At 41.6% G+C, this 25,313-nt stretch overlaps 1 protein-coding gene across 1 annotated transcript in view; it reads left to right on the top strand.

Annotated features, from left to right (window-relative positions):
• Window positions 1-25,313, top strand: part of LOC126467365 (putative carbonic anhydrase 3) — a 506,280-nt gene that overhangs the window by 456,917 nt on the left and 24,050 nt on the right. Inside the window, exon 6 of the mRNA XM_050096456.1 lies at window positions 9,973-10,203. Within this exon, the coding sequence (XP_049952413.1) occupies window positions 9,973-10,203 (231 nt within the window). The remainder of the gene's footprint in view (window positions 1-9,972; window positions 10,204-25,313) is intronic.

Raw genomic sequence — 25,313 nt, 5'->3', positions numbered from 1 at the left:
CTTTTCCTGTTGGTACAAATGCTGTTATTATTGTTATATTCCTGAAGTACCCTTTTATTCTCAGTATTCTGAGTCTTTTGCTTATTGGTTCAAATTCCACAGACTTCTCCTAATCCCTTTCATTATTGTAAACCCTGTTTCATATTGAACTCTTCTTTCAGCTCCACAAACAGCAGAGAATACTGAGGCATATATCTGTCCTTGACTTTGAATCTCATTTCTTGTAGTGCCACAATATTGTACTTAAACTTCATGATCTCTTCAACTATGTCTTTCATTTTCCCAGGTTTCAACATTGCTCATAGGCCAAGCTACTACTGACAAATCTTTTGTCCTTTGCCTTTGTCAAAGTCGTGTTCTGTACATCCCATCCATTATCCATGGCTCCTGTAGTTCCATAATATGACAGTTTTATGGTGTGGTGTTACTGGCCCCTTCTCATCCTCTGCCCTGGAGGATGGATTTTTTTAGGGTTCACTTCCCTATGAAGACTGGCTTCTCTATGCCTTTGGGAGACCTCCCTGTCCAATGATGTGGGACACATTTTGTCTGGCTCCTCTGTGAGGCTTGTATGGCCCTGCAGGTAACTATGCTGCTGCCAGTACTCAGCTTCCTTGAAACATTCAAAGCCTCCCACTTGACAGAAAAGATGTCTTCAATAAGGCAGTGTCATGTGGGGGAGTAAGCATTTTGCTTAAATTTATTCAGCACTCACACTAATTGGTTTGTTCAACCATAGTATTGTTTCTCAAGGCTTGATTCTTCAGCTGAGAATTTATTCCAGTTATACCTTCCTCTTCTTCTGTGATTAATTCAGTAAGTGCTTTTTTTGTAGGACATAATTTAAAAACTTTAAATTTGCAGTTTAAACAGGTGTGAATAAGTAGTCAATCCCACTGCTTAATTTCTTGCTCTTTTCAAAAGAAAAGCTAGTTTTGTATTTAGGTACATATTTTTGGTCTCAATTAGGAGTTAATGGAGAATCCATTTGAAGCATGGAATGTTGCATTACCATTTCAAGTTTATAAGGATAATGATACAAACAACACTATTACTATCAAGACCTTAATTTAATAGCAGTTATTTGCCATGTATTGATCTGTAAGAATATAAAATGGACTGCTCAAGTATATGGGAGATATGACAAGTAGGACTAACATGAACATACACAGAGAATGGCAGAACGAATAGTCACAGGTTTGATTGACACACAGGAGTGTGTCACAGAAATCCCAGAATAACCAGAATTAACTGGTCTTTGAAGATACACAACAGTTGCCCTGCGAAAGCCTATGTACAAAGATTCAAGAACTGGTATTAAATGAAGAATCAACTAATATACTAAAACCTTCTACAAATCACTCCTGCAGAGGTTGTTAACATACGATTAAACTATTTACATATTTATTATATATTTTCCTTCCATATACTTTACAATCTGTGCATGTAATTTCAATTGATATGTGGGTATCAGAAATTCTTTTTGATTCTCATACTGTATGTGTGGTCAAATATTTTTGTCTGCTGTGTAGGAAGATTATAATTTCATAAATGTATAAAAGGTGATGGTCCCCCTTCAGTCCTGTTTAACTTAGCACTGCATAGTCTGGCACAAAAAAATAGACAAGATAGGGAGAACAATGATGAAATCCAGTCAGATATGTGCATATGCAAATGAGTTTGCAATCATGGTAAAAGATATAAACAACTTTAAAGAAATGTACAGAATGGAAGCAGAAAAAGAAGAAGAAGAAGAAGAAAAAGAAGAAGAAGAAGTACATGCAGATGGCCATTTCAGAAACAAACCATATGAGCTGAAGTTCCCTCATTTTTTAAAGCTGTCAGCTGCTTCCATTACCTTGGTGTCTGTGGTGTCACCGCCAGACAACTCACTTGCTAGGTGGTAGCTTAAATCGGCCGCGGTCCATTTAGTACATGTCGGACCCGCGTGTCGCCACTGTGTGATCGCAGACCTAGCGCCACCACAAGGCAGGTCTCGATATACGATAGAGCACTCGCCCCAGTTGTACGGACGACATTGCTAGCGACAATACGGACGAAGCCTTCCTCTCATTTGCCGAGAGACAGTTAGAATAGCCTTCTGCTAAGTCCATGGCTACGACCTAGCAAGGCGCCATTAGCCTTACCTAGTTTGAGAGTTATCGTATAAATGTCTCAAGAAGAACGCTGTATTCATCAAAGAATAAAAGATAAGTATTTGAGGAGCTGCATACTTTTCTTATGAGAATTCACTACTTATCCTGTTCCAGAATTCACGCCCGTCTGCGTTAGATAGCGTGCCTATCGGCCCCCTCAAAATAACACTGTGTCGGCACTTCTGTCGACACATCAGTGTCCTTTTCACCAGTGTTAATAATATGGTTTTTCAGTCTGTGGGTCACAATTGCCTGGGGGGTCACGGTCACAGGACAAAGCAGTTGCAAGATAACTGTCATCGTATGTCATCATAAAGTTTTTTTTTTATTCGCTTCTGCCACAGCCACTTGTACCACACTTGGAGGGCTGCACAGATCTTTTAAGAAACTTGTCCATTTTATGCTCACTCAGAGCGAAGTGCAAAGACAATAATCCCATCCATACTTGCTGGCGTACTCCGATAACTGATTTTAGTGACCGAAAATGCGCAACTATGCCCCCACTGACCCCTTCTCACCCCCCACGCCTGTACTGCCGCAAAGAATATAATTATATCTCTGCCAGCAGAGCACTGTAACCTCTTTTCACATTACATTTGGTTTTTCAATCAGTATAGTATCAATAGAAATAAAATTAAATACATTGTCTTTGAAATCGCTGACATACTTTTATTATGGTTCTGGGAGTCGCCAGAATATTTTTACTTGGAAAGGGGTTGTGTGCTAAAAGAGGTTGAAAAACACTGTGTTAAAGAAAGGATACAAACAGAAAATAAAGCCTGTTATGTAAACTTAGAGGTATTTAATAATTCTCAAATTACAAGAGCAACCAAGTTAAGACTATATTATTTCCCTGTATGACCAGTTGTTACATATGGGTCAGAAATGTGGACAATGACAGAAGCAGATATGTGAACAAAAGGAAGTCATACTGAAACTCATCAGAACTCAAAGAATACACCATTTAGAACATATGGAGAGGGTGGCAGATGACAGGCTGCTCAAACAAATAACAAAAGGCAGATTGTATTCCACCAAAAGGAAGGGTCAACTAAGAGCTAGGTAACTGGACAATGTGTTGACTGGCCTTAGCAAGATAGAAATTGGAGATGAAAAGTACTGTGACCACCAATCTTGAATTTAATGAGATAACTGATACAAACATTCAAAACCAAACTTAATTTCACTCTTTCAGATTCAGAGATTGCTCTTTCATGTGATAAGAATAGAATAAAGAAAACAGCACAAAGAAAAACAAACCAACACAAAATAAGAACGCTTTAAATGTTAGAAAAACAGAATGTGAACATTAATGATAAAATTACAATCATGTGACCCATTTGGAAACCTTGTTGTCTGTCTTTTGCCTGTTGCTGACAGGGTTATTCCCATCTTCTCCATTCCTGAGACACTAAATTCTGTTGCAAAGGTAACCTCTGGTCTTCCACACAGTATTTCGATGGTATCCCTATATGGTATTAGAGCAATGGCAGCAATGGATAGGGTCACCTTGTGCACTCTTGTGTGTGCCTCAGGGCCTAATTTATCATGGTTATAAGACAGTGGCAGCAACCATGGAGGTAACAGGGTACAGCTAACTACAGATCGTGATGCATGCTGGAAAAAATGACACCTGTCATCTGAACTCTGGGACTATAATTGGTTCATTCCAACAGCTGGCAGAGAAGGTAGAGAAGACCAGACTAGCTTACTGAGTTCCAATGAAGCTATAGTGTGCAGCATTGTCCCCAGAACTGACCATGGCCCCCAAGTTCTGACTCTGGTGGAAAGTAGTGTATTTGTCACAGTAGACAAAAAAACTCAAATCTACTAAGACAGAAATAGAAGCTGTGTGTGAGATCATTTGGACAAGACTCAATATCAATGTGGAGCACAAACTTGTAACTGGGCCATTTCAACCACTAGAGTCACTCCAGCATGTAACTGAAAACTTTACAGAAAACCTCAGCTTGCTGTGTTCCCCAGCCATTCTATCATTGTTAGAAAACACTTTTAACTATCCATTTTTAACTATCCATCAATAAATAGTTTATTAAATGGGGGGGGGGGGCACTGCAGCAAGACATCTTGTATAACAGTGATAAATGCTCTCCCTGAAAATTACCTAGAATAGATAGTGTGGAAGCCCACTCTTGCTTTAAAAAATATAAATGTTAATGGCAACAGACCTGACCTCTTTAAGGATGTTCACATTGAAACTGGTATTAGTGACCACCAGCCAGTTGTAGCAGTTATGACTAACAGAATACAAAGGGGAAGTAAAACAAATAGAAAGATAGGCATATGGTGTGGTGTCAATCTCAAGAAGGAATTCAGTACTTTAAGCTCCAGGGATAAACATGTAAAGGAATGGTGACTCAAGTTTATAGAATAATTAACCAAGTACTGGATAGATATGTAACCAGTTCATGATGAGAGGATCCCTCCATGTTATACAATCTCTAAAATAAACTTCTAAAGAAATTGTAACTACTGCACAAAAGGCATAAAATGAAGCATAGAAGTATAAACAGAGAGTATCACAAGGCTAATGTGTGAAACTTTCAATGATAACTGGAGCAGAATCTTAATGATATCTCTGTCATGAAACTCAAAGAAATTCTGATCGTATGTAAAAGTCTGGTTGTGGCACCAAAGTTAGCGTCCAGACACTCGTGGATCACACAGACACTAAAATTACGGGAAACAAAGCAACAGCAGACATGTTCAACTTAGCTTTCAAGTCTACATCTACATCTGCATTATGCTGCACAACCCACCTAAAAGTGTGTGGCGGAGGGTACTTCTGTTACCACTCTCCCTTCCCCAATTCCTGTTCCACTTGCAAATGGCATGTGGGAAGAATATTTGTTGGTGAGCCTCTGTCTTAGCTCTAATTTCTCAGATTTTCTCATCACGGTCATTTAGTGAGATGAATGTGGGAGGAAGTAATATGTTCTCCGACTCTTCCCAGAAAGTGCTCACATGAAACTGCGGTAGTAAACCTATCTGTGATGCACAATGCCTTTCTTATAGTGCCTGCCTCTGGAGTTTGTTGAACATTTCTGTAATGCTCTTGCAGCAGCCAAAAGATCCCATGATGAGATGCACCACTCTTCATTGGATCTTCTCTATCTCTCTCTGTCTGTCTCTCTATCAATCTGCCTGTCTCTATATTCAAGCAATCCTGCCTGGTAAGGACATATATGTGTGAAAGACCTTCTTTCCATTGTGAAACTAAATAAGTCACAATTACGCAGCAACTTGAGTGCCAAACGCTGAAACTTTCTGCATCTGTCCATATGCTGACAGTTTGTACCAAATTATGTCTTCAGCACATCAAAAATAATCAAATAATACTGAAAATTTGTTTTGTTTGTGATCTATGTTGTTAAGAAATGTGAAATATAAAACAACTGTATTGCAATTTAAATGTGATGTGTTCACAGATTTCCCCCTCTTCCCCTTCCTCACTCTCAGACAGTGTGGCATGGCAGTAGGAAAAACATGCCAGTCAGGCTGAGTGCCTTGGTACATGAGCCTGGGCATGACCCGTGAGCCAAAATCTTGGCCGCCCCCGACATACGTGAACGTAACAGTTTGTGAGGATATGGAATGGAATGATCATGTAGAATCATCCGTAGATAAAGCAGACGCCAGACTTTGGTGTTTTGGTAGGATATTGGAAAAATACAGTCATTCTACAAAGGACATCGCTTACAAAACATTCGTGCAATCACTCCTAGAATATTACTCAAGTGCGTCAGACCCACACCAAATAGTATTGACAGGGGATATTGAACTTATACAGAGAAGCACAGCATAGGGTGGTGGGGTTTCGGGTTCCGCTGGATAGGTCAGGAGTCCACTACATGCAGCAAGCAGCTGCACAGGTAGCAGGGGTTGTGTGGCGTGGACTGGGCGGTTTTTTAGGTTAGATGGCCTCAGGCAAGAACAGAAAGGGCAACAGCCTCAAAGGGTGCGGGGCCAAGTCAGGACAATCGGGGACCAAGCAGCAATCGGTATTGTAATTGTAAACTGTCGAAGCTGCATTGGTAAAGTACCGGAACTTCAAGCGCTGATAGAAAGCACCGAAGCTGAAATCGTTATAGGTACAGAAAGCTGGCTGAAGCCAGAGATAAATTCAACCAAAATTTTTACAAAGGCACAGACAGTGTTTAGAAAGGATAGATTGCATGCAACCGGTGGTGGCGTGTTTGTCGTTGTTAGTAGTAGTTTATCCTGTAGTGAAGTAGAAGTGGATAGTTCCTGTGAAATATTATGGGTGGAGGTTACACTGAACAACCGAGCTAGGTTAATAATTGGCTCCTTTTACCGACCTCCCGACTCAGCAGCATTAGTGGCAGAACAACTGAGAGAAAATTTGGAATACATTTCACATAAATTTTCTCAGCATGTTATAGTCTTAGGTGGAGATTTCAATTTACCAGATATAGACTGGGACACTCAGATGTTTAGGACAGGTGGTAGGGACAGAGCATCGAGTGACATTATACTGAGTGCACTATCCGAAAATTACCTCGAGCAATTAAACAGAGAACCGAATCGTGAAGATAACATCTTGGACCTACTGATAACAAACAGACCCGAACTTTTCGACTCTGTAAGTGCAGAACAGGGAATCAGTGATCATAAGGCCGTTACAGCATCCCTGAGTATGGAAGTTAATAGGAATATAAAAAAAGGGAGGAAGGTTTATCTGTTTAGCAAGAGTAATAGAAGGCAGATTTCAGATTACCTAACAGATCAAAACGAAAATTTCTGTTCCGTCACTGACAATGTTGGGTGTTTATGGAAAAAGTTTAAGGCAATTGTAAAATGCGTTTTAGACAGGTACGTGCCGAGTAAAACTGTGAGGGACGGGAAAAACCCACCGTGGTTCAACAACAAAGTTAGGAAACTACTGCAAAAGCAAAGAGAGCTTCACTCCAAGTTTAAACGCAGCCAAAACCTCTCAGACAAACAAAACTTAAACGATGTCAAAGTTAGCGTAAGGAGGGCTATGCGTGAAGCGTTCAGTGAATTCGAAAGTAAAATTCTATGTACCGACTTGACAGAAAATCCTAGGAAGTTCTGGTCTTACGTTAAATCAGTAAGTGGCTCGAAACAGCAGATCCAGACACTCCAGGATGATGATGGCATTGAAACAGAGGATGACATGTGTAAAGCTGAAATACTAAACACCTTTTTCCAAAGCTGTTTCACAGAGGAAGACCGCACTGCAGTTCCTTCTCTAAATCCTCGCACAAACGAAAAAATGGCTGACATCGGAATAAATGTCCAAGGAATAGAAAAGCAACTGGAATCACTCAACAGAGGAAAGTCCACTGGACCTGACGGGATACCAATTCGATTCTACACAGAGTACACGAAAGAACTTGCCCCCCTTCTAATGGCCGTGTACCGCAAATCTCTAGAGGAACGGAAGGTTCCAAATGATTGGAAAAGAGCACAGGTAGTCCCAGTCTTCAAGAAGGGTCGACGAGCAGATGCGCAAAACTATAGACCTATATCTCTGACGTCGATCTGTTGTAGAATTTTAGAACATGTTTTTTGCTCGAGTATCATGTCGTTTTTGGAAACCCAGAATCTACTCTGTAGGAATCAACATGGATTCTGGAAACAGTGATCGTGTGAGACCCAACTCGCTTTATTTGTTCATGAGACCCAGAAAATATTAGATACAGGCTCCCAGGTAGATGCTATTTTTGTTGACTTCCGGAAGGCATTCGATACAGTTCTGCACTGTCGCCTGATAAACAAAGTAAGAGCCTACGGAATATCAGACCAGCTGTGTGGCTGGATTGAAGAGTTTTTAGCAAACAGAACACAGCATGTTGTTATCAATGGAGAGACGTCTATAGACGTTAAAGTAACCTCTTGTGTGCCACAGGGGAGTGTTATAGGACCATTGCTTTTCACAATATGTATAAATGATCTAGTAGATAGTGTCGGAAGTTCCATGCGGCTTTTCGCGGATGATACTGTAGTATACAGAGAAGTTGCAGCATTAGAAAATTGTAGCGAAATGCAGGAAGATCTGCAGCGGATAGGCACTTGGTGCAGGGAGTGGCAACTGACCCTTAACATAGACAAATGTAATGTATTGCGAATACATAGAAAGAAGTATCCTTTATTGTATGATTATATGATAGCAGAACAAACACCGGTAGCAGTTACTTCTGTAAAATATCTGGGAGTATGCATGCGGAATGATTTGAAGTGGAATGATCATATAAAATTAATTGTTGGTAAGGTGGGTACCAGGTTGAGATTCATTGGGAGAGTCCTTCAAAAATGTAGTCCATCAACAAAGGAGGTGGATTACAAAACACTCGTTCGACCTATACTTGAGTATTGCTCATCAGTGCGGGATCCGTACCAGATCGGGTTGACGGAGGAGATAGAGAAGATCCAAAGAAGAGCGACGCATTTCGTCACAGGGTAATTTGGTAACCATGATAGCATTACGGAGATGTTTAGCAAACTCAAGTGGCAGACTCTGCAAGAGAGGCGCTCTGCATCGCGGTGTAGCTTGCTCGCCAGGTTTCGAGAGGGTGTGTTTCTGGATGAGGTATCGAATATATTGCTTCCCCCTACTTATACCTCCCGAGGAGATCACAAATGTAAAATTAGAGAGATTCGAGCGCGCATGGAGGCTTTCAGACAGTCGTTCTTCCCGCGAACCATACGCGACTGGAACGGAAAAGGGAGGTAATGACAGTGTCACGTAAAGTACCCTCCGCCACACACCATTGGGTGGCTTGTGGCGTATAAATGTAGATGTAGATGTAGATGAATAGACACAGATTTATCTGACCAGTGGGAAATCATCACAAAAATGCTGAAAAACCCAAACTGGCAAATGCTTGATGATGATGTCAACTATCCCACAAAAGCCTAGTTACAAAATTCCAAGAACAAGTATTAAATGAGGGATCCAGGAATACACTACAGTGCCCTATGTATGGCTCCCATAGGGACCAAAAAGACAACATCCTACTAATTACAGTTCACATAGAGTCATTTAAGCAGTATTCCATAAGGAATGGAACAGGAAGGTATCCTAATATGTATTTCAATTGAGAGTACCCTCTGATATGCACTCCACAGTGGCCTGCAGTCATTCTCAGGGTAGTTTTGTTCTTTTTGAAGAATGGAGTTAAATTTTCAGTTATGTAGCAGAAGGAATGGGTATACCCCTTGATGATATTAAACTTCAGTTTGACTACCAAACATTTTATTGGGTGGATAAAGAAAGCAAATATCAGCACATTTTCATATAGAAAATCTGATAGTATTTCTTAGTAATTTTTTAAAGGATTACTGTAAACTTGACTGTTGAGCAAGCTATATGTAAGTTATTACCTTTTTTATCACTGTTTTGTGTAAGGTTTGTAACTTCAAAACCAGAAACATGTTAAACTGGATTTATATGAAGCCTACAATTTTTATGAATACTCCATCTTGGATGCCTTGTTTCATGTTATACTCATTATTTTTTATCATCTAGTCAGCTGAGTGTGAGCAACCTAATTTCTGTGAATCTATGACTCTTTCATAAAACACCTGATAGGAAAGCATGATTGTTTTAAAATTTCAGAATATTGCCTCTTCAGTGTTTTAGTAGTAACTTTAACATATGAACTGCTCATCTGACAAACTTTTGTTCAAGTAACTTGTATATATGTATAACAATAAATTTCTAAAGTAATTGAAGTGCAATTTTTTTTAAGTTAGACCAGTATTTGATGCTTGAGAACTTGAGAATGAATGAAAAAAATCTCTTTTCCAGGTGTCAGACATAGGAAGTCATGTAATGGAGGTTATTGGAGATGCAGTCAGAAAAGTTTCTGTTTCACCAGGAGCTAGTCAAAAGCTTGCAAATCCCATAAACCTGCAAGGATTACTTCCAAAAGACACCTACACTTTTTACCGATACCATGGTTCTCTGACAACACCAGGATGCAATGAATCAGTTGTGTGGACAGTATTTCCAAGTACTATCCCAGTCACCAAACAACAGGTAATGTGTACAATAATTTCTGCTTGCAACTTAATGGAAAACAGACATAAAAATATCTGTTCAGCAACTACATCTACATAACTACTCAGCCAATGAAAATAATCAATTTCCAGAAATATAATATTATTATGTGTGTAAAAAATGTACTCACTGAGCAGTGGCAGGAGAAAACAAATATATAGAAGTTAAGGAAATGTGCAATCTTTTGGAGCCAGTGACTCCTTCTTCCAGCAGAAGGGTTAAGGGGAAGGAAGAGGGATGAAGAGAAAGGACTAGTGAGGTTATGAAACCAGGCGAGTTACACAAAAGTCACGCAGAACCATAAGGTCAGAGGAGATTTACTGGAACAAATGAGAAGGGAAGACTGATTATTGGGGACTGCACTGGCTGAAATTTGAAAGACTGAGAGCTTAATGATAGAAGATAGGGTAATAAGCAACATGGAGATTGCTGACAAAACATTGTGCAAGAGTTACTACAAGTGGGAAGCTAAATGCATTACACATGGTAGAGGAGGGGGGGTGGGGGGAATAGGGCAGGTTATAAAACTAAAAGGAAGTGAAGAAAATGATAGTTACTAAGAAGGAATGCTGAGGCCAAAGAAATTAGCATAAATTAAAGCAATGTGGGTGGTGAGGACCAAGGACATGTTGTAACACCAGTTCCAATCTGTGGAGTTCTGAGAAACTGATGTCAGGGGGAAGAATCCAGACAGCATGTATGATGGAACAGGTCACATCTGTCATGTTGTAGAGTATGCTGTGGAACTGGATATTGTGTGTTGCCAGTATACATCCTCCATCTATGCCCATATGTTGTGGTAGGAGGGTGCCGAGGGCAAGTCTAACAGCAGGGACAGTCACAGGGGTAGGAGCGATGGGATATGGGAATGAGTACAAGAGGAATATATGCTCTGACCAGGATAATCTGAAGATCTTTTGTTTTAGGGTGGGGGGTTGTGGGGGGTGGGGGGGGAGGGGGTTGGGGGGGGGGGGGGAGGGGGGGGATCTATTCTAGGTGTGGTAGGCAAAAGTCAGACATAATGGACCTCATTTCAGGGCATGATTTTAAGAAGTCATAGCCTTGTTGAGCCTTGTTGATTAAGCTGATTAATACATTTGAGACCAAGATAGTATTGAGTGACAAGAGCTGTGCTCCCAAGTTATATTTTGCAGTGATCAGCAGTATTAGGATTGGATGTGATGACCCTTCTTAACTAGGCCGGTGAAGTAATTATGTCCAGTGAAGATTGAGGTGACAATTGTGGTTTATTGCAGTAAAGAGTCAGCATCTATTGCAGTAAAGAGTCAGCGTCTGAACAAATCCATTTGCCTCAAATACCATGGCAGTACGGAAGGGAACATTTGACATGGAAAGGGTGGCAACTGTCAGAATGTAAGTACTGTTGGCTGTTTGTAGGTTTATGTGAACAGAAGTATGTAGCTGACATTCAGTGTGGATGAGGTCAGCATCAAGTACAGTGGCATGGGATTCAGAATAGAATCATGTAAAACTTAATTGGGTGAATGTATTTAGAGATTAAAGACTTTTTTACGGGTCTGCCCCACTGTGTCATCATTGTATCTAAACCAGACCAGGACCTGAAGGCTTATGGCTCTTAGGAAAGCCCCCTCCAAGAGACCCATGGAATGGTTAGCATAGGTAGGAGCCATCCTGATTCCCAAGGTCACATGCCCCTGTTCTGTTTGTATGTCTGCTTCTCAAAGGTAAAGTAGTTATTTGTGAGTTTAAAGTTGATTAAAGTGAGAAGGAAGCACATAATAGATTTGGAATGAGATGGGCATTGGTTGAGGTAATGTTCAGCAGCAGGCAGACTGTGTACATGGGGGATGTTGGAATAGAGGGAGGAGACATCAATGATGACAAACAAGGTTTGATGTCAGAATGGGATGAGCACAGATTTCAGATGATCAAGGAAATGGTTGGCGTCATCTTTATACTATAGTTTGCAGGTGTTGATAACCTAAGGCAGATATAAGTTCAGTGGGTGCCCTGAAGTAAGCAACTATGGGATAGTCAGGGTGATTGGGCTTGTGTATCTTAAGAAGAAAGCAAAAGTTGGGAGTGTCTGGCTTGGGTGAGGTAAGAAGTTCTATGGATTGAGCTATCAGTCCTTGTGAGGGATCTGAGGTTTTAAGGATGAACTGTAAGTGAGTTTTTATCACACATATGGGATCTTCATGGCAGATCCTGTATGTAGAAGTGTTAGACACCTGGTGTAGACCCTCAGTTGCATACTCCTTTTGATAAAGTACCACAGTGGGAGATCTCTCGTCCATTGGGAGGGTAATGATGGAGTCATCAGTTTTTAGGGAATGAAGAGTCTGGAGTCTTGCAGAACATGTTAGGTTCATGTTTTAGGGACCTGAGAAAAGCTTGTAAAGCAATGCAAAATGTTGGGAATTTTTGGAAGACCTGTAAAGGGTGATTTTGAGATAGTGGTGGTAGATCAAGCTGGGATCATGGTCAGAACTGTTCAAGGCAAGGTTCATTGTTGGATCTGCTGTTGGAAAGAGTTTTGGATTGGGTTGCGAAGTGTTACTACCTGTAGGTCCTTCAACAAAACAGGTTTAGGGTGAAAGTGAGACCATTGGATAACAAAGATAATTCAGGGGGAAAGAACGCCTTAGATGAGAGATTGAGAGCATTGTACGACTACGTCTATACTCTGCAAACCATTGTGGAGTGCATAGCAGAGGATACTTTTGTTCTCAACCACTATCACACCACACTTTGCTTGTTACCATTGATGCCTCCTCCCTCTTCTCCAACATCTTCCATACACATGATTTGGCTGCTGCTGAACATTACAACCAGTGCCCACCTGATTCCAAACCTATGATTTCCTCCCTACTCCCAACTTTATACTTACAAATAACTATCTTTTCCTTTCAGGAGCAGAGAGACAAACAGATCAGGAGCACAGCCATGGGAATCAGGATGGCTCCTTTATATGCCAACCTTATCAGAGGTTACTTGGAGGAGGCTTTACAGGAATCCATAATCCTTCATCTCCTGGCTTAGTTTAAATACATTGATGATACCATTGCCATATGGACTCATGATGAGGCTGACCTGTTAAAATTTTTGGAATCTCTGAATACATTTTCCCATTTAAATTTCACATGGTCCTATTCTGAATATCATATCACTTTCCTTGACATTGATCTCATTCTCACCAAGGATCTTTACAGCAGTAAACCACAATTCTCATCTCAGTCTTCACTGGACATAATTACTAGATCAGCCTAATTCAAAAGCAGATTTAGTAGGCCATCATATCCAATCCTTGTACTGCTGATCACTCCAAAAATGAACTTAGGAGTACACCTCTTGGCACTCAGCACTATCCTGGTCTTGAATGCATTAATCAGCTATGTTGACAAATATATGACTTCTTAAAATCACGTCCTGAAATGAGGTCCATTATGTTTGACACCTTGTCCACCACACCTAGAATAGCTTTTTGCCCCCCACAATATCCTGGTCAGACTCTATGCTCCTCTTGCACCCATTTCCCTACCCCACATCTTTTACCCCTGAGACCATCCCTGCTGTTAGACTTGCCCTTTGCATCTTCCTACCACAACCTACACCAGCCCTGTAACTAGCAAAACATATGCTATCAGAGGGAGAGCCACCTGTGAAACAATACATTATGTATCAGCTGTTACGTGAACATTGTTCAATCTTCTACATTGGTATGTTGTATATTGGTAGGGCATGCTCTACAACATGACAGTTGTGACCTGTTTTCAGTTATGACCTGTTTCATCAGATGTGCCATCTAGATTTTTCACCCTGAAACCAGTTTCTTAGAACTGATGTATTTGACTGTCAAGAGAGCAATGCATGAAGCCTACAGTGACTACTGTGGCAGAATATTGTGAAATGATCTCTTACAAAATCCAAAGATATTCTGGCTGTATGTATAGGTTGTTAGTGTCACCTAAGTTAGTGCCCAGTCTCTAGTGAATAAGAGAGGAACAGAAATTGATGGTAGCAAAGCAAAGCAAAAACTGAAATGGTCAACTCCAGTTTCTAATGTTTCTTTACAAAGGAAAATCCAGAAGAATTGCTTCAATGTAATCCCAATACCATTGTAAACATGAATGAAATAAGTATTAGTATCAGCGGTGTTGAGAAACAGCTGAAACCATTAAAATTGAACAAAGATCCGAGACCCAATGGTACTCCTATCAGATTCTATACTGAATTTGCAGTTGATTTTGCCCCTCTTCTAACACTAATCTATTGTAGATCCCTTGAAAATAAAACCATGCCCATTTCTTGGAAAAGCATGGGTCAAATCTGTCTACAAGAAGAGTAGTAGCAGTGATCCACAAAACTATCATCCAATATCCATGACATCGATTTGTTGTAGAGAACATATTCTGAGGTATCTCAAACAGAATGGTCTGCTCTATGCCAACCAACATGGATTTCGCAAACATCAATCATGTGAAACCCAACTTGCACTTTTCTCACATGACATGCATCAAGGCAGTCAGGTAGATACTGTGTTTCTTGATTTACATAAAGCATTTGACTCAGTACCATACCTAAAATTACGGTCAAAGTACAGTTATATGAGGTAATAAGTGAAATTTGTGACTGGATTAAGGACCTTTTTGGTAGGGACGACATAGTATGTTCCCTTTGATGGAGAGTCATCGTCAGATGTAGAAGTAACATCAGATGTGCCCGAGGGAAGTGTGTTGGGGCGCTTTTTTCCATGCTGTATATTAATGACCTTTGCAAACAATACTAATAGTAACCTCAGTCTTTTTGCAGAAGATGCAGTTATCTATAATAAAGCACTGTCGGAAAGAAGCTGCATAAATGTTCAGTCAGGTCTTAATAAGATTACAAAGTGGTGCAGAGACTGGCAACTAGCTTTAAATGTTCAAAATGTAAAACTGTGCACTTCACAAAATGAATAGACTTAATTTGCTACTACTATAATATCAGTTATTCGTTGTTGTAATTGGCCAACACATACAAATATCTGGGTGTAAATCTACAAAAAAGGTGACCCGTGTGAAGTACCCAGTTTCAGATCAGTTTCCACAATCCCCATCCCTAGCTAAAGTTATGAAGTTTATGATGAAACAACAGCCACAAAATTACATCAAAGACAATAAACTCTTTCAAGACACACAGCATGGTTGTTGCAGGAGAAAGTCAGTGGTTACAGCAGATAGACTTGATTAGGAAGATAAGGCAAGGGTTTGAACACAGGGAAAATTGTGGCACTGACACTCTGTGACCTCAACAAGACATTTGACTGCATTTCATACAAAATACTGCTTACTTAATTAAAGTGTTACGATATTCTAGGTGTTGTGCTGGCTGCTGTTAAATCCTGTCTTGAAAAACAAAATCAGGTAGCGTCAGTTCATGAAGCAATATCCCAAGGAAAAAATTGGAGCATGGTGTACCCCAGGGGTCTGTCACAGGACCTCTCCTCTTTCTTATTTATGTCTACGATCTGAGATGTAACAACCACATTTTACAGTTTGCTGATGACACCACTCTTTTTTGTGAAAGTGAAACTGCTGCAAAAGCTCTGCAAGAAACAAATGTGCTCTTTGAAAACATCAGGGAATGGTTCATTGACAATAAAATTAAAATGAATGAAGACAAAACACATCATCTGGTACAGCCTTAGCAACATTGGATGCCACAATAATATGATGCTGTCGAACTGCCGGGATTCATCAGTGACAGCAAACTATCAATGAATGAACGCACACTGTATGTGAGTTCCAAGTTTTCCCATGTAGTATACCTCCTGAGGAGACTAAAAGGTGTATCAACTGACCCATACCGTGTAACAGAGTATTATGCACTAGTTTCACAAGCTGCGACATTGTCCCGAATGGAACAGTGGCCCGTATATAGAATAAAATTTCCTTTAATTTACGTCTACAGTCAGAAACTTTTTTGTTCGCAGATTACCGGTTTTGGTCTATAATGACCATCTTAAGATCTGTGTTTTATAAAAACACAAATGGCTGCAGTACATTAGGACACTGTTTTTATAAAACACAGATCTGAAGATGGTCATTATAGACCAAAACTGGTAATTTGTGAACAAAAAGTTTGTGACCATAGATGTAAATTAAAGGAAATTTATTATGCACTATTTCATAGCCACATAAATTATGACCTACTGTCATGGGGACATTCTGCAGGTTGCAAGGATCTATTGATGCTACAAAAGAAAGCAATCAGAATCATTGCATCAAGTAAAAGACTGGAGCAGTGCAAGCCTATATTCATCCGGTTAGGAACAATAACAGTCTTCAGCCAGCATGTGCTCTTATGCCTCATCAGTGCAATAGAACGCCAAGGGGTTGTCAGCATGAGGCCAACATACATGATCATGACACCCACAACAACAGGAACATTGATATACCAAGCTGTTGAACGGCTGGAATGCAACATAATTTTCCACTGGTTGCTTTAAAAATGTTCAACTCATTGTCCTGAGAAGTGAAATCCCTGCCACCAGGGCCATTCCCTGCACAGAACCTGAAAGAGTACCCATTATACTCCATTGGAAAATTCTTCAGTAGTGACCAAAGTGAATGGACAAAATAATCCTGCTTTATGTATTATATACACTGTAAACATTTTTCGTTATATAGAAGAAAACTTATTAATTACTCAGATGTATGTAATTATGATGCAGACCTAGTAATAAAGTTATAAAACTTTTAAGGGATATTAAAGGGAATGATCGCATAGGCTCAGTCATGGTTGAAGCAGGTGGTGGACTTTGGTTTATTGGTAGGATACTGAGGAAGTGCAATCAGTCAACAAAGGAGATTGCTTATAAATTACTCATGTGACTAATTCTAGAATATTGTTCAAGTGAGTGGGACCCATACCAAATAGGACTAACAGGGACACTGAACATATATAGAGAAGGGCAGCATGAATGGTCATAGGCTTGTTGGATCCATGGGAGAATGTCACAGAGATACTGAAGAAACTGGACTAGCAGGCTTTTGAAGATGGACATAAACTATCTCAAGAAAGTCTACTAACAAAGTTTCAAGAACTAGCTTTAAATGATGACTGTAAGAATATCCTACAACCCTCTATGTATTGCTCACATAGGGATCTTGAGGTAACATTAGAATAATTACAGCATGCACAAAAGCATTCAAGCAATCATACTTCACACAAATATGAAACTTCCTGGCAGATTAAATCTGTGCAGGACCGAGACTTGACCTCGGGACCTTTGCCTTTCGCAGGCAAGTGCTCTACCATCTAAGCTACCCAAGCACGACTCTTGCCCCGACCTCACAGCTTTACTTCTGCCAGTACCTCGTCTCCTACCTTCCAAGCTTCACAGAAGCTCCTCTGCAGACCTAGCAGAACTAGAGCACTTGCCCGCAAAAGGCAAAGGTCCTGAGTTCGAGTCTCGGTCAGGCACACAGTTTTAATCTGCCAGGAAGTTTCATATCAGTGCACACTCCACTGCAGAGTGAAAATTTCATTCTGGATACTTCCCACACTCTGTAAGTGAATGGAACAGGAAGAAACCCTAATAACTGTTAAAATGGAACGTACTCCCCACCATGCACTTCACAATGGTTTGCAGACTGTAAATGTAGATGAAGATGTAGAATTCTGCAGGAGGAACTTAGTTCTCACCACCCACCTGGTCTTAATTAGACATTAATTTCTTTGGTCTTGGCATTTCTTCTCAGTACTATTCCTTTGTTCACTCCCTTTCATTTTTCTATATCTTTTATTTCCTTACCTGTCTACTTTTTCTTACAAACCACCCCCCCCCCCCCCCAACCTCTACCACATATAATGCACTTCGCTTTCCATTCTTATTAGCTCCTGCACAATGTTTTGTCAGTAATCTCTGTGTTTTCATTACCATACCTTCTGCCACTGAGCTCTCAGGCATTCAAATCTTGTTCAGTCCAATCCCTAATAATCAGTCTTTCCTTCTCATCGCCTCCGGTAAGTCTTCCCTGAGCTCAGAGTTTTGGGCAACCTTTTACATAACTCTCTTGATTTCCTAAACCTCACCAGTCCCTTTGCTTCATCCCTCTTCCTTTCCATTCAACCTTTCTGCCAGAAGAAGGAGCCACTAGCCCCAAAACTTGCATATTTCCTTAGCCTTTATATGCATTTTTTTCTGCCACTGCTCAGTGAGTTGACTTTTTATCTGTCTAATTATACCATATATGACTACTCTGCAACTCACACTTAAGTTATTAGCAGAGGAGTCAGAGAATCATTTTCAGAATATTGTCAACTGTTCCTCTCTCAAATAAAAAAAAAAAAAAAAAAAACACTTTTGCATTTGGAGGAGGAAGTTGGTGATTGAAATTTTGTGAAAAGATCTCTCAGCAACAAAATTGCTGTTGTTTTAATGATTGCCGCCCCAATTTGCATCTCTCTCCTCTTACCCAATAATACCAAACAAGTTGCTCTTCTTTGGACATTTTCAATGTCCTCCATCAATCCCATGTGGTATGGATTCCAAACCAAGCAGCAGTACTCCAGAATATGATGGATAGGCATAGTGTATTCAGTCTATTTAGTAGATTTGGTGCATCTTTAAACTGTTCTGCCAATAAAATACACTCCTGGAAATTGAAATAAGAACACCGTGAATTCATTGTCCCAGGAAGGGGAAACTTTATTGACACATTCCTGGGGTCAGATACATCACATGATCACACTGACAGAACCACAGGCACATAGACAAAGGCAACAGAGCATGCACAATGTCGGCACTAGTACAGTGTATATCCACCTTTCGCAGCAATGCAGGCTGCTATTCTCCCATGGAGACGATCGTTGAGATGCTGGATGTAGTCCTGTGGAACGGCTTGCCATGCCATTTCCACCTGACGCCTCAGTTGGACCAGCGTTCGTGCTGGACGTGCAGACCGCGTGAGACGACACTTCATCCAGTCCCAAACATGCTCAATGGGGGACAGATCCGGAGATCTTGCTGGCCAGGGCAGTTGACTTACACCTTCTAGAGCACGTTGGGTGGCACGGGATACATGCGGACGTGCATTGTCCTGTTGGAACAGCAAGTTCCCTTGCCGGTCTAGGAATGGTAGAACGATGGGTTCGATGACGGTTTGGATGTACCGTGCACTATTCAGTGTCCCCTCGACAATCACCAGTGGTGTACGGCCAGTGTAGGAGATCGCTCCCCAGACCATGATGCCGGGTGTTGGCCCTGTGTGCCTCGGTCGTATGCAGTCCTGATTGTGGCGCTCACCTGCACGGCGCCAAACACGCATACGACCATCATTGGCACCAAGGCAGAAGCGACTCTCATCGCTGAAGACGACACGTCTCCATTCGTCCCTCCATTCACGCCTGTCGCGACACCACTGGAGGCGGGCTGCACGATGTTGGGGCGTGAGTGGAAGACGGCCTAACAGTGTGCGGGACCGTAGCCCAGCTTCATGGAGACAGTTGCGAATGGTCCTCGCCGATACCCCAGGAGCAACAGTGTCCCTAATTTGCTGGGAAGTGGCGGTGCGGTCCCCTACGGCACTGCGTAGGATCCTACGGTCTTGGCGTGCATCCGTGCGTCGCTGCGGTCCGGTCCCAGGTCGACGGGCACGTGCACCTTCCGCCGACCACTGGCGACAACATCGATGTACTGTGGAGACCTCACGCCCCACGTGTTGAGCAATTCGGCGGTACGTCCACCCGGCCTCCCGCATGCCCACTATACGCCCTCGCTCAAAGTCCGTCAACTGCACATACGGTTCACGTCCACGCTGTCGCGGCATGCTTCCAGTGTTAAAGACTGCGATGGAGCTCCGTATGCCACGGCAAACTGGCTGACACTGACGGCGGCGGTGCACAAATGCTGCGCAGCTAGCGCCATTCGACGGCCAATACCGCGGTTCCTGGTGTGTCCGCTGTGCCGTGCATGTGATCATTGCTTGTACAGCCCTCTCGCAGTGTCCGGAGCAAGTATGGTGGGTCTGACACACCGGTGTCAATGTGTTCTTTTTTCCATTTCCAGGAGTGTACATCTTTGCTTGCTTTCCCCCCACAACATTAGGTATGTGAAGGATCCAATTTAGGCTGTTTGAATTTATAATCCCTAGGTATTTAGTTGCATTGGTAACTTTTAAATTTGTGTGGTTTACTGTGTAACTAAAATTTAATGGAATTCTTTGAAGTTCTCACATGGAAGACCTGACTTTATTTATTATTCAATGTCAACTGCCACACTTTGCACCACACAGGTACCTTACAAAACCATTTCACAATTTCTTTAGATCTTCTGATGACATTGCTAGACAGTAAATGACAACATCACCTACAAACAATGCAAGACAACTGCTCTGATTGTCTCCTAAATCATTTATATAGATCTGGAACAGCAGAGAGTCTTTAACATTTCCTTGGGAATGCCTATTATTTTCATAGGTAATTACTGAAGAACAATTATTATAGCCACAATAAAATGTCATACAAATTTAAAGAAACTATAGTAGCTTAGTCTAACATCTCTGAAACATTAATGTGAAAATATGCTATAAATACAAAATGTCATGTGGAGTGGGTAGAGAAAGGGAGAGGTGGGAGGGGTGGTTAGTAGCTTGGAGGGAGGCAGCCAGTTTTCTGGCTAGGAATGTAGGAGAGAGGGGTGGTAAGTACTTGGGCTATGTATGTGATGCACAGGTGTCAGAGCCAGTGAGGTGAGATGCATGCTGAAGCTGATGTGGGAACATGAATTGGGAGAGGGTAAAAGGATGAGGGGGTGTGGGAACAGTGGATTAAGGAGATTGAGGCCAGGATGATTACAGGAGTGGAGGGAGTGTAGCAAGGATAACTCCCATCTGCACAGCTGGTGGTGGAGAGGAGGCTCCAGATGGCCCAGGTTGTGAAGCAACCAGTGTGATTGCGCATGTTATGCCCAGCTGCATGTTGTGCCACAGGATAGTCAACTTTGTTCTCGGATACAGTTTGGCAGTGGCCATTCATCTAGTGGACGGCTGGTTGATAGTCACTGCAACATAAAAAGCTCTGCAGTTTTTGAAGCAGAGTTGGCATATGACATGGCTGCTTTCACAGGTGGCCTGACATCTGATGGGATAGCCTGTGATGTATTGGAGTAGGAAGTACTGGGTGGGTGGACTGGGCAGGTCTTTGCATGTGGGTCTTCCACAGGGGTTGGAAGTGGTAGTGGCATAGTGATGGAGTAGGATGTTGTGTAAGTTTGGTGGCTGATAGAGCACCATGTTAGAAGAGGTGAGAAGGATCTTCCAGGCATGAAGATAGATAGTCACATCCTCGATGAAGAATGTGGTTCAGTTGTTCCAGTCCAGAATGGTATTGGGTGACAATGGGTGTGTTCCTTTGTCCTCTGTAGCTGTTTCTTGGGGATGGTGGGAGGATTGGGGGTGTATGAGGATACAGCACAGGAAGTCTCTTTGTGGACTAGGTCTGAGGGGAGAGGGGGCTGTCTTTCTATGAAGGCCTTTGTGGATACTTGCTGCAGACAGGACCATTGTAAACTCATCACACGTGACGTGTCTCTACTATCTTGCATGGTCTTTATGAAACAAAAATTTTTCATGCTTTTTTATCAGACTTATCAAATCACCCTCATACTGAACATCGTGATGCTATACTCAGAACCATCACTTTTATGAAAGGACGACGTGCTATCAGTCCTGTGTTGGGTGTTGTTGAGGGCCCCACTTTCAGCCTACCTCTCCCTGCTGTCGTGTTAAGGAAAGCCACAACAATGATTGCTGTGTTGACACTCTGTGGTGCTTCTGATATCATTCCGCTGTACTTGTGGATACTTGTCTTGCTGCAGACAGGACCATTTCGTAACTCTTCACACACGACGTGTCTCTACTATCCTGCTCGGTCTTTACAAAACAAAAATTTTTCTTATGTTTATATGACAGTGATTTGATAAGTCTGGTAAAAAAGCTAGAAAAATTTTTGTTTCATAAAGACATCCCTTACTCCTTTCAGGAATATAAACTTGGTCCAGCGACCCACTAGCTTTTTCATCCCATCGCAAAAATAGATTCTAGTCACTGCAGATACATTGTCTATGGGTGGCCAAGCTGTATGGGAGGGAATTTTTGCTGTGGAAGGGATGGCAACTGTCAAAATGCAGGTATAGTTGGTGGTCAGTGATTTTAATGTGGCCAGAGAAATGGATGGAGTCATCAGAGAGGCAGGGGTCAACCTCCAGGAAGGTGGATTGTTGGATTCAGAAAGACCAGGTAAATCGGATGGGAGAGAAGATGCTGAGGTTGAGAAGCAATGGGGATATGGTGTCTTGATCCTGAGTCCATATCATAAAGATATCAATGAAGCTGAATCAGACTATGAGTGTGGATTTTTGGGAGGCTAGGAAAGTTTCCTCTAGATGCCCCATAAATAGGTTGGCAGAGGAGGGTGCCATGTGGGTCGCCACATGTGTGCCGCTGATTTGTTTGTGCACATTCCTTTCAATGGAGAAGTGGTTTGTGTCAGGAAGTAATTGGTAAGGTGTATGAGGAATGAGGTAGTGAGTCTGGAGTCTGAAGAACATTGGAGGGGGTAGTTTGGTTGGAGATGTCGGTCAACAACAGTGAAAATTCTTTCAGTGAGAGCACAATAGCAATCTACAATGGGGCATCCTGTATTGTTAGGTCTGTTGATTTTTGGGAGCATGCAGAAGGTGTGTGTGCTGAGTGTCTTTGGGGTGTGGAGGGAGATGGACTCAGAGGAGGGGTTCTGGGAAGGGCCTAAGGATTTCAGTAGCGATTGGAGGCTGTGACGGACTTCTGGGATCGGGTCACTATATCAGAGGTTGTAGGTGGAAGAGTCAGGCAGCCAAATTGGAGGTAAAGGAATTCAGGAATTCCTGGAAGGTGACTAGGTATGGTTAGGTGGGAGTAAGGTGGGGGGGGGGGGGGGGGTGTTATGGTTGGATAGTGGCATGAACTAGGAGAGGCAAGGTACAATGTTGAGATTATGATGGCTGTGGTTGGAGCGATTTGTGGCAAAGAAGTATTTTCATTGCAGGGACTGTGAGAAGGAGAGTAGGTCTTTGAGAAGTCCAGCATGGTTAAACTTGGGTGTGGCACTGAAGGTGGTCTTGTGGATAGGACTGAAACTTGGGTGTGATTGAGGTTTTGGTGGAAAGGTTAACAACGGTGTTTTGGGTTTGTTTGGGTTCTAGACTTTGTGGAGCATTAGGAGGGAGTTCTGGAGGATGTAATAAATTGGAAAGGTCAGCTAGGCTGGATCTGGGTGTTATGAGAGTTTGACGGGGAGTCCACTGTGGGTAGGATAGGTGTTGATGGATAGTCATACATCAGGATGGGAGTAGGATGTCAACAATTTGAACAATTTATGGTGATGTTGTCTGAAGTGTTCTTCCAGGTGCTGGAGTGCAAGAATTTCAATTTTGGACATGTGGTGTATATGGTAAGGACTGCACAGTAACAGTATCTTGTGTGGAGGAAGCAGATGTAGTTCTGGGATGCCTGTGCCATGGAGATGTGTTTCTACAGTAGCAGGTTTGTAAGGGATAGGGACTGACACAATCTGAAAAGGTGCAGGTTGTTGTCAAAGGAGGGGTATGATCCAGAAAAGGCAATTTTTGTGGTTAGACTGGTGTGTGTGTGTGTGTGTGTGTGTGTGTGTGTGTGTGTGTGTGTGTGTGAGGCGGGGCGGGGATTCATGGCTTAGGCAGCATTTAAGGAACAGACTGGGTGAATAGGTTTTGGCCAGGGAAAGTGATACTTTTCTGAGCCGGTGCAGATAGATGGAACAGGGATCAATAGGGATGGTGCTAAGGAAACAAGGAAATGATGTGAGAAATGGAAGAGTGTAAGTATTTTGTGGTTGTAAGGGTAGTGGATAACAGTGCATGAGTTTGGGGAGTCAAAAGGGCAGAAGAAACTGGCTGATGGCAATTGGATAGTTTTGTGACATGAGGATATATGATTATGCACAAGTTATCAGCGCACATGCACATAAAATTCTGACAGGAGCAATGTGTCAGGAGTGGTGGGAGCATTCAGAGGTGAAATAGTAATTAGTTATTACGAGAATATTATAACTATGCTGTGGTGGACGTGTGGCACGTAGAAGAGCATTCAAAGCAGTAGGAGCGGCCACAATTGTGAATCTGTGCATGACCACATTGGTTGAAAATGGTGAAGTATATACATAACAAAGATGAGAAGGGAACTGTAGGAAAAGATGTGGGTGGACAATACATTATCTCACACTCCCATAATAGATGTCGTCTTTTTGTAACATTGCTTTACCACTGAATTTCAGGATTTTTGTGCATGGAATTTGGAGTTGTCCATAAAAAGAAGAAGAAGAAGAAGAAAAGAAAGAAAGAAAGAAAACCTGAGAAATGAAAGATAGAAGTAAACACTGGCATATTGTCTAATGGCAAAACAAATTACAATTTTTATTCAGTTTTTATTCATATTACTGTTACAGCCATCTCCTATCATGGCAGTATTACATAAGTTAGTTATGATCCATCATAAAGCAGTAAAACATCAACATGTACTATACAACAGAACTTCAAAACATTTTAATACATCTGAGATAAATAGCTACAGCGAAAGTCAAGCTGTCCTCAACTTGTGTCTTGCATTGAACAAAACGCAGCTGTTATGTGTATGGTCCTGCTGCATGATCTTCTGAACGATGAAATGATGGTGTTGTTTTAGGGCACTCAGCTACACCAGTATTACCATCTTTGCTAATAATGAATATATGCAGTTAGTGAGACAAACAGAGATTGTCATCAGAAACAGTCTTTATGAGACAATGGACTGTTGACATATCTATCTCCTTTCTCATAATTGAAGTTCATTGGCGCAGTTCTGTCTGTATGATCTAGCCAATCTCAGGAACAACTGTACATATTTTTATATGGTTTTCATTAATAGGTCCACTTACAAGTAAGCTTTGTATATATAATTTTTAAATATTTCATGCAAATTGATTTCCAACAATTTTGTGCATGAGAGTGCATCTTAACAATTTTTTGTGGCAGAGGGCACTTTTTACCAGTTCTGTACTGGCACTGC

The sequence above is a fragment of the Schistocerca serialis genome, chromosome 1, assembly GCF_023864345.2.
Source record: "Schistocerca serialis cubense isolate TAMUIC-IGC-003099 chromosome 1, iqSchSeri2.2, whole genome shotgun sequence".
Classification (NCBI taxonomy): domain Eukaryota; kingdom Metazoa; phylum Arthropoda; class Insecta; order Orthoptera; family Acrididae; genus Schistocerca; species Schistocerca serialis.
Note: the sequence above shows the minus strand (reverse complement) of the source record. Positions and strands in the feature narration are given on the sequence as shown.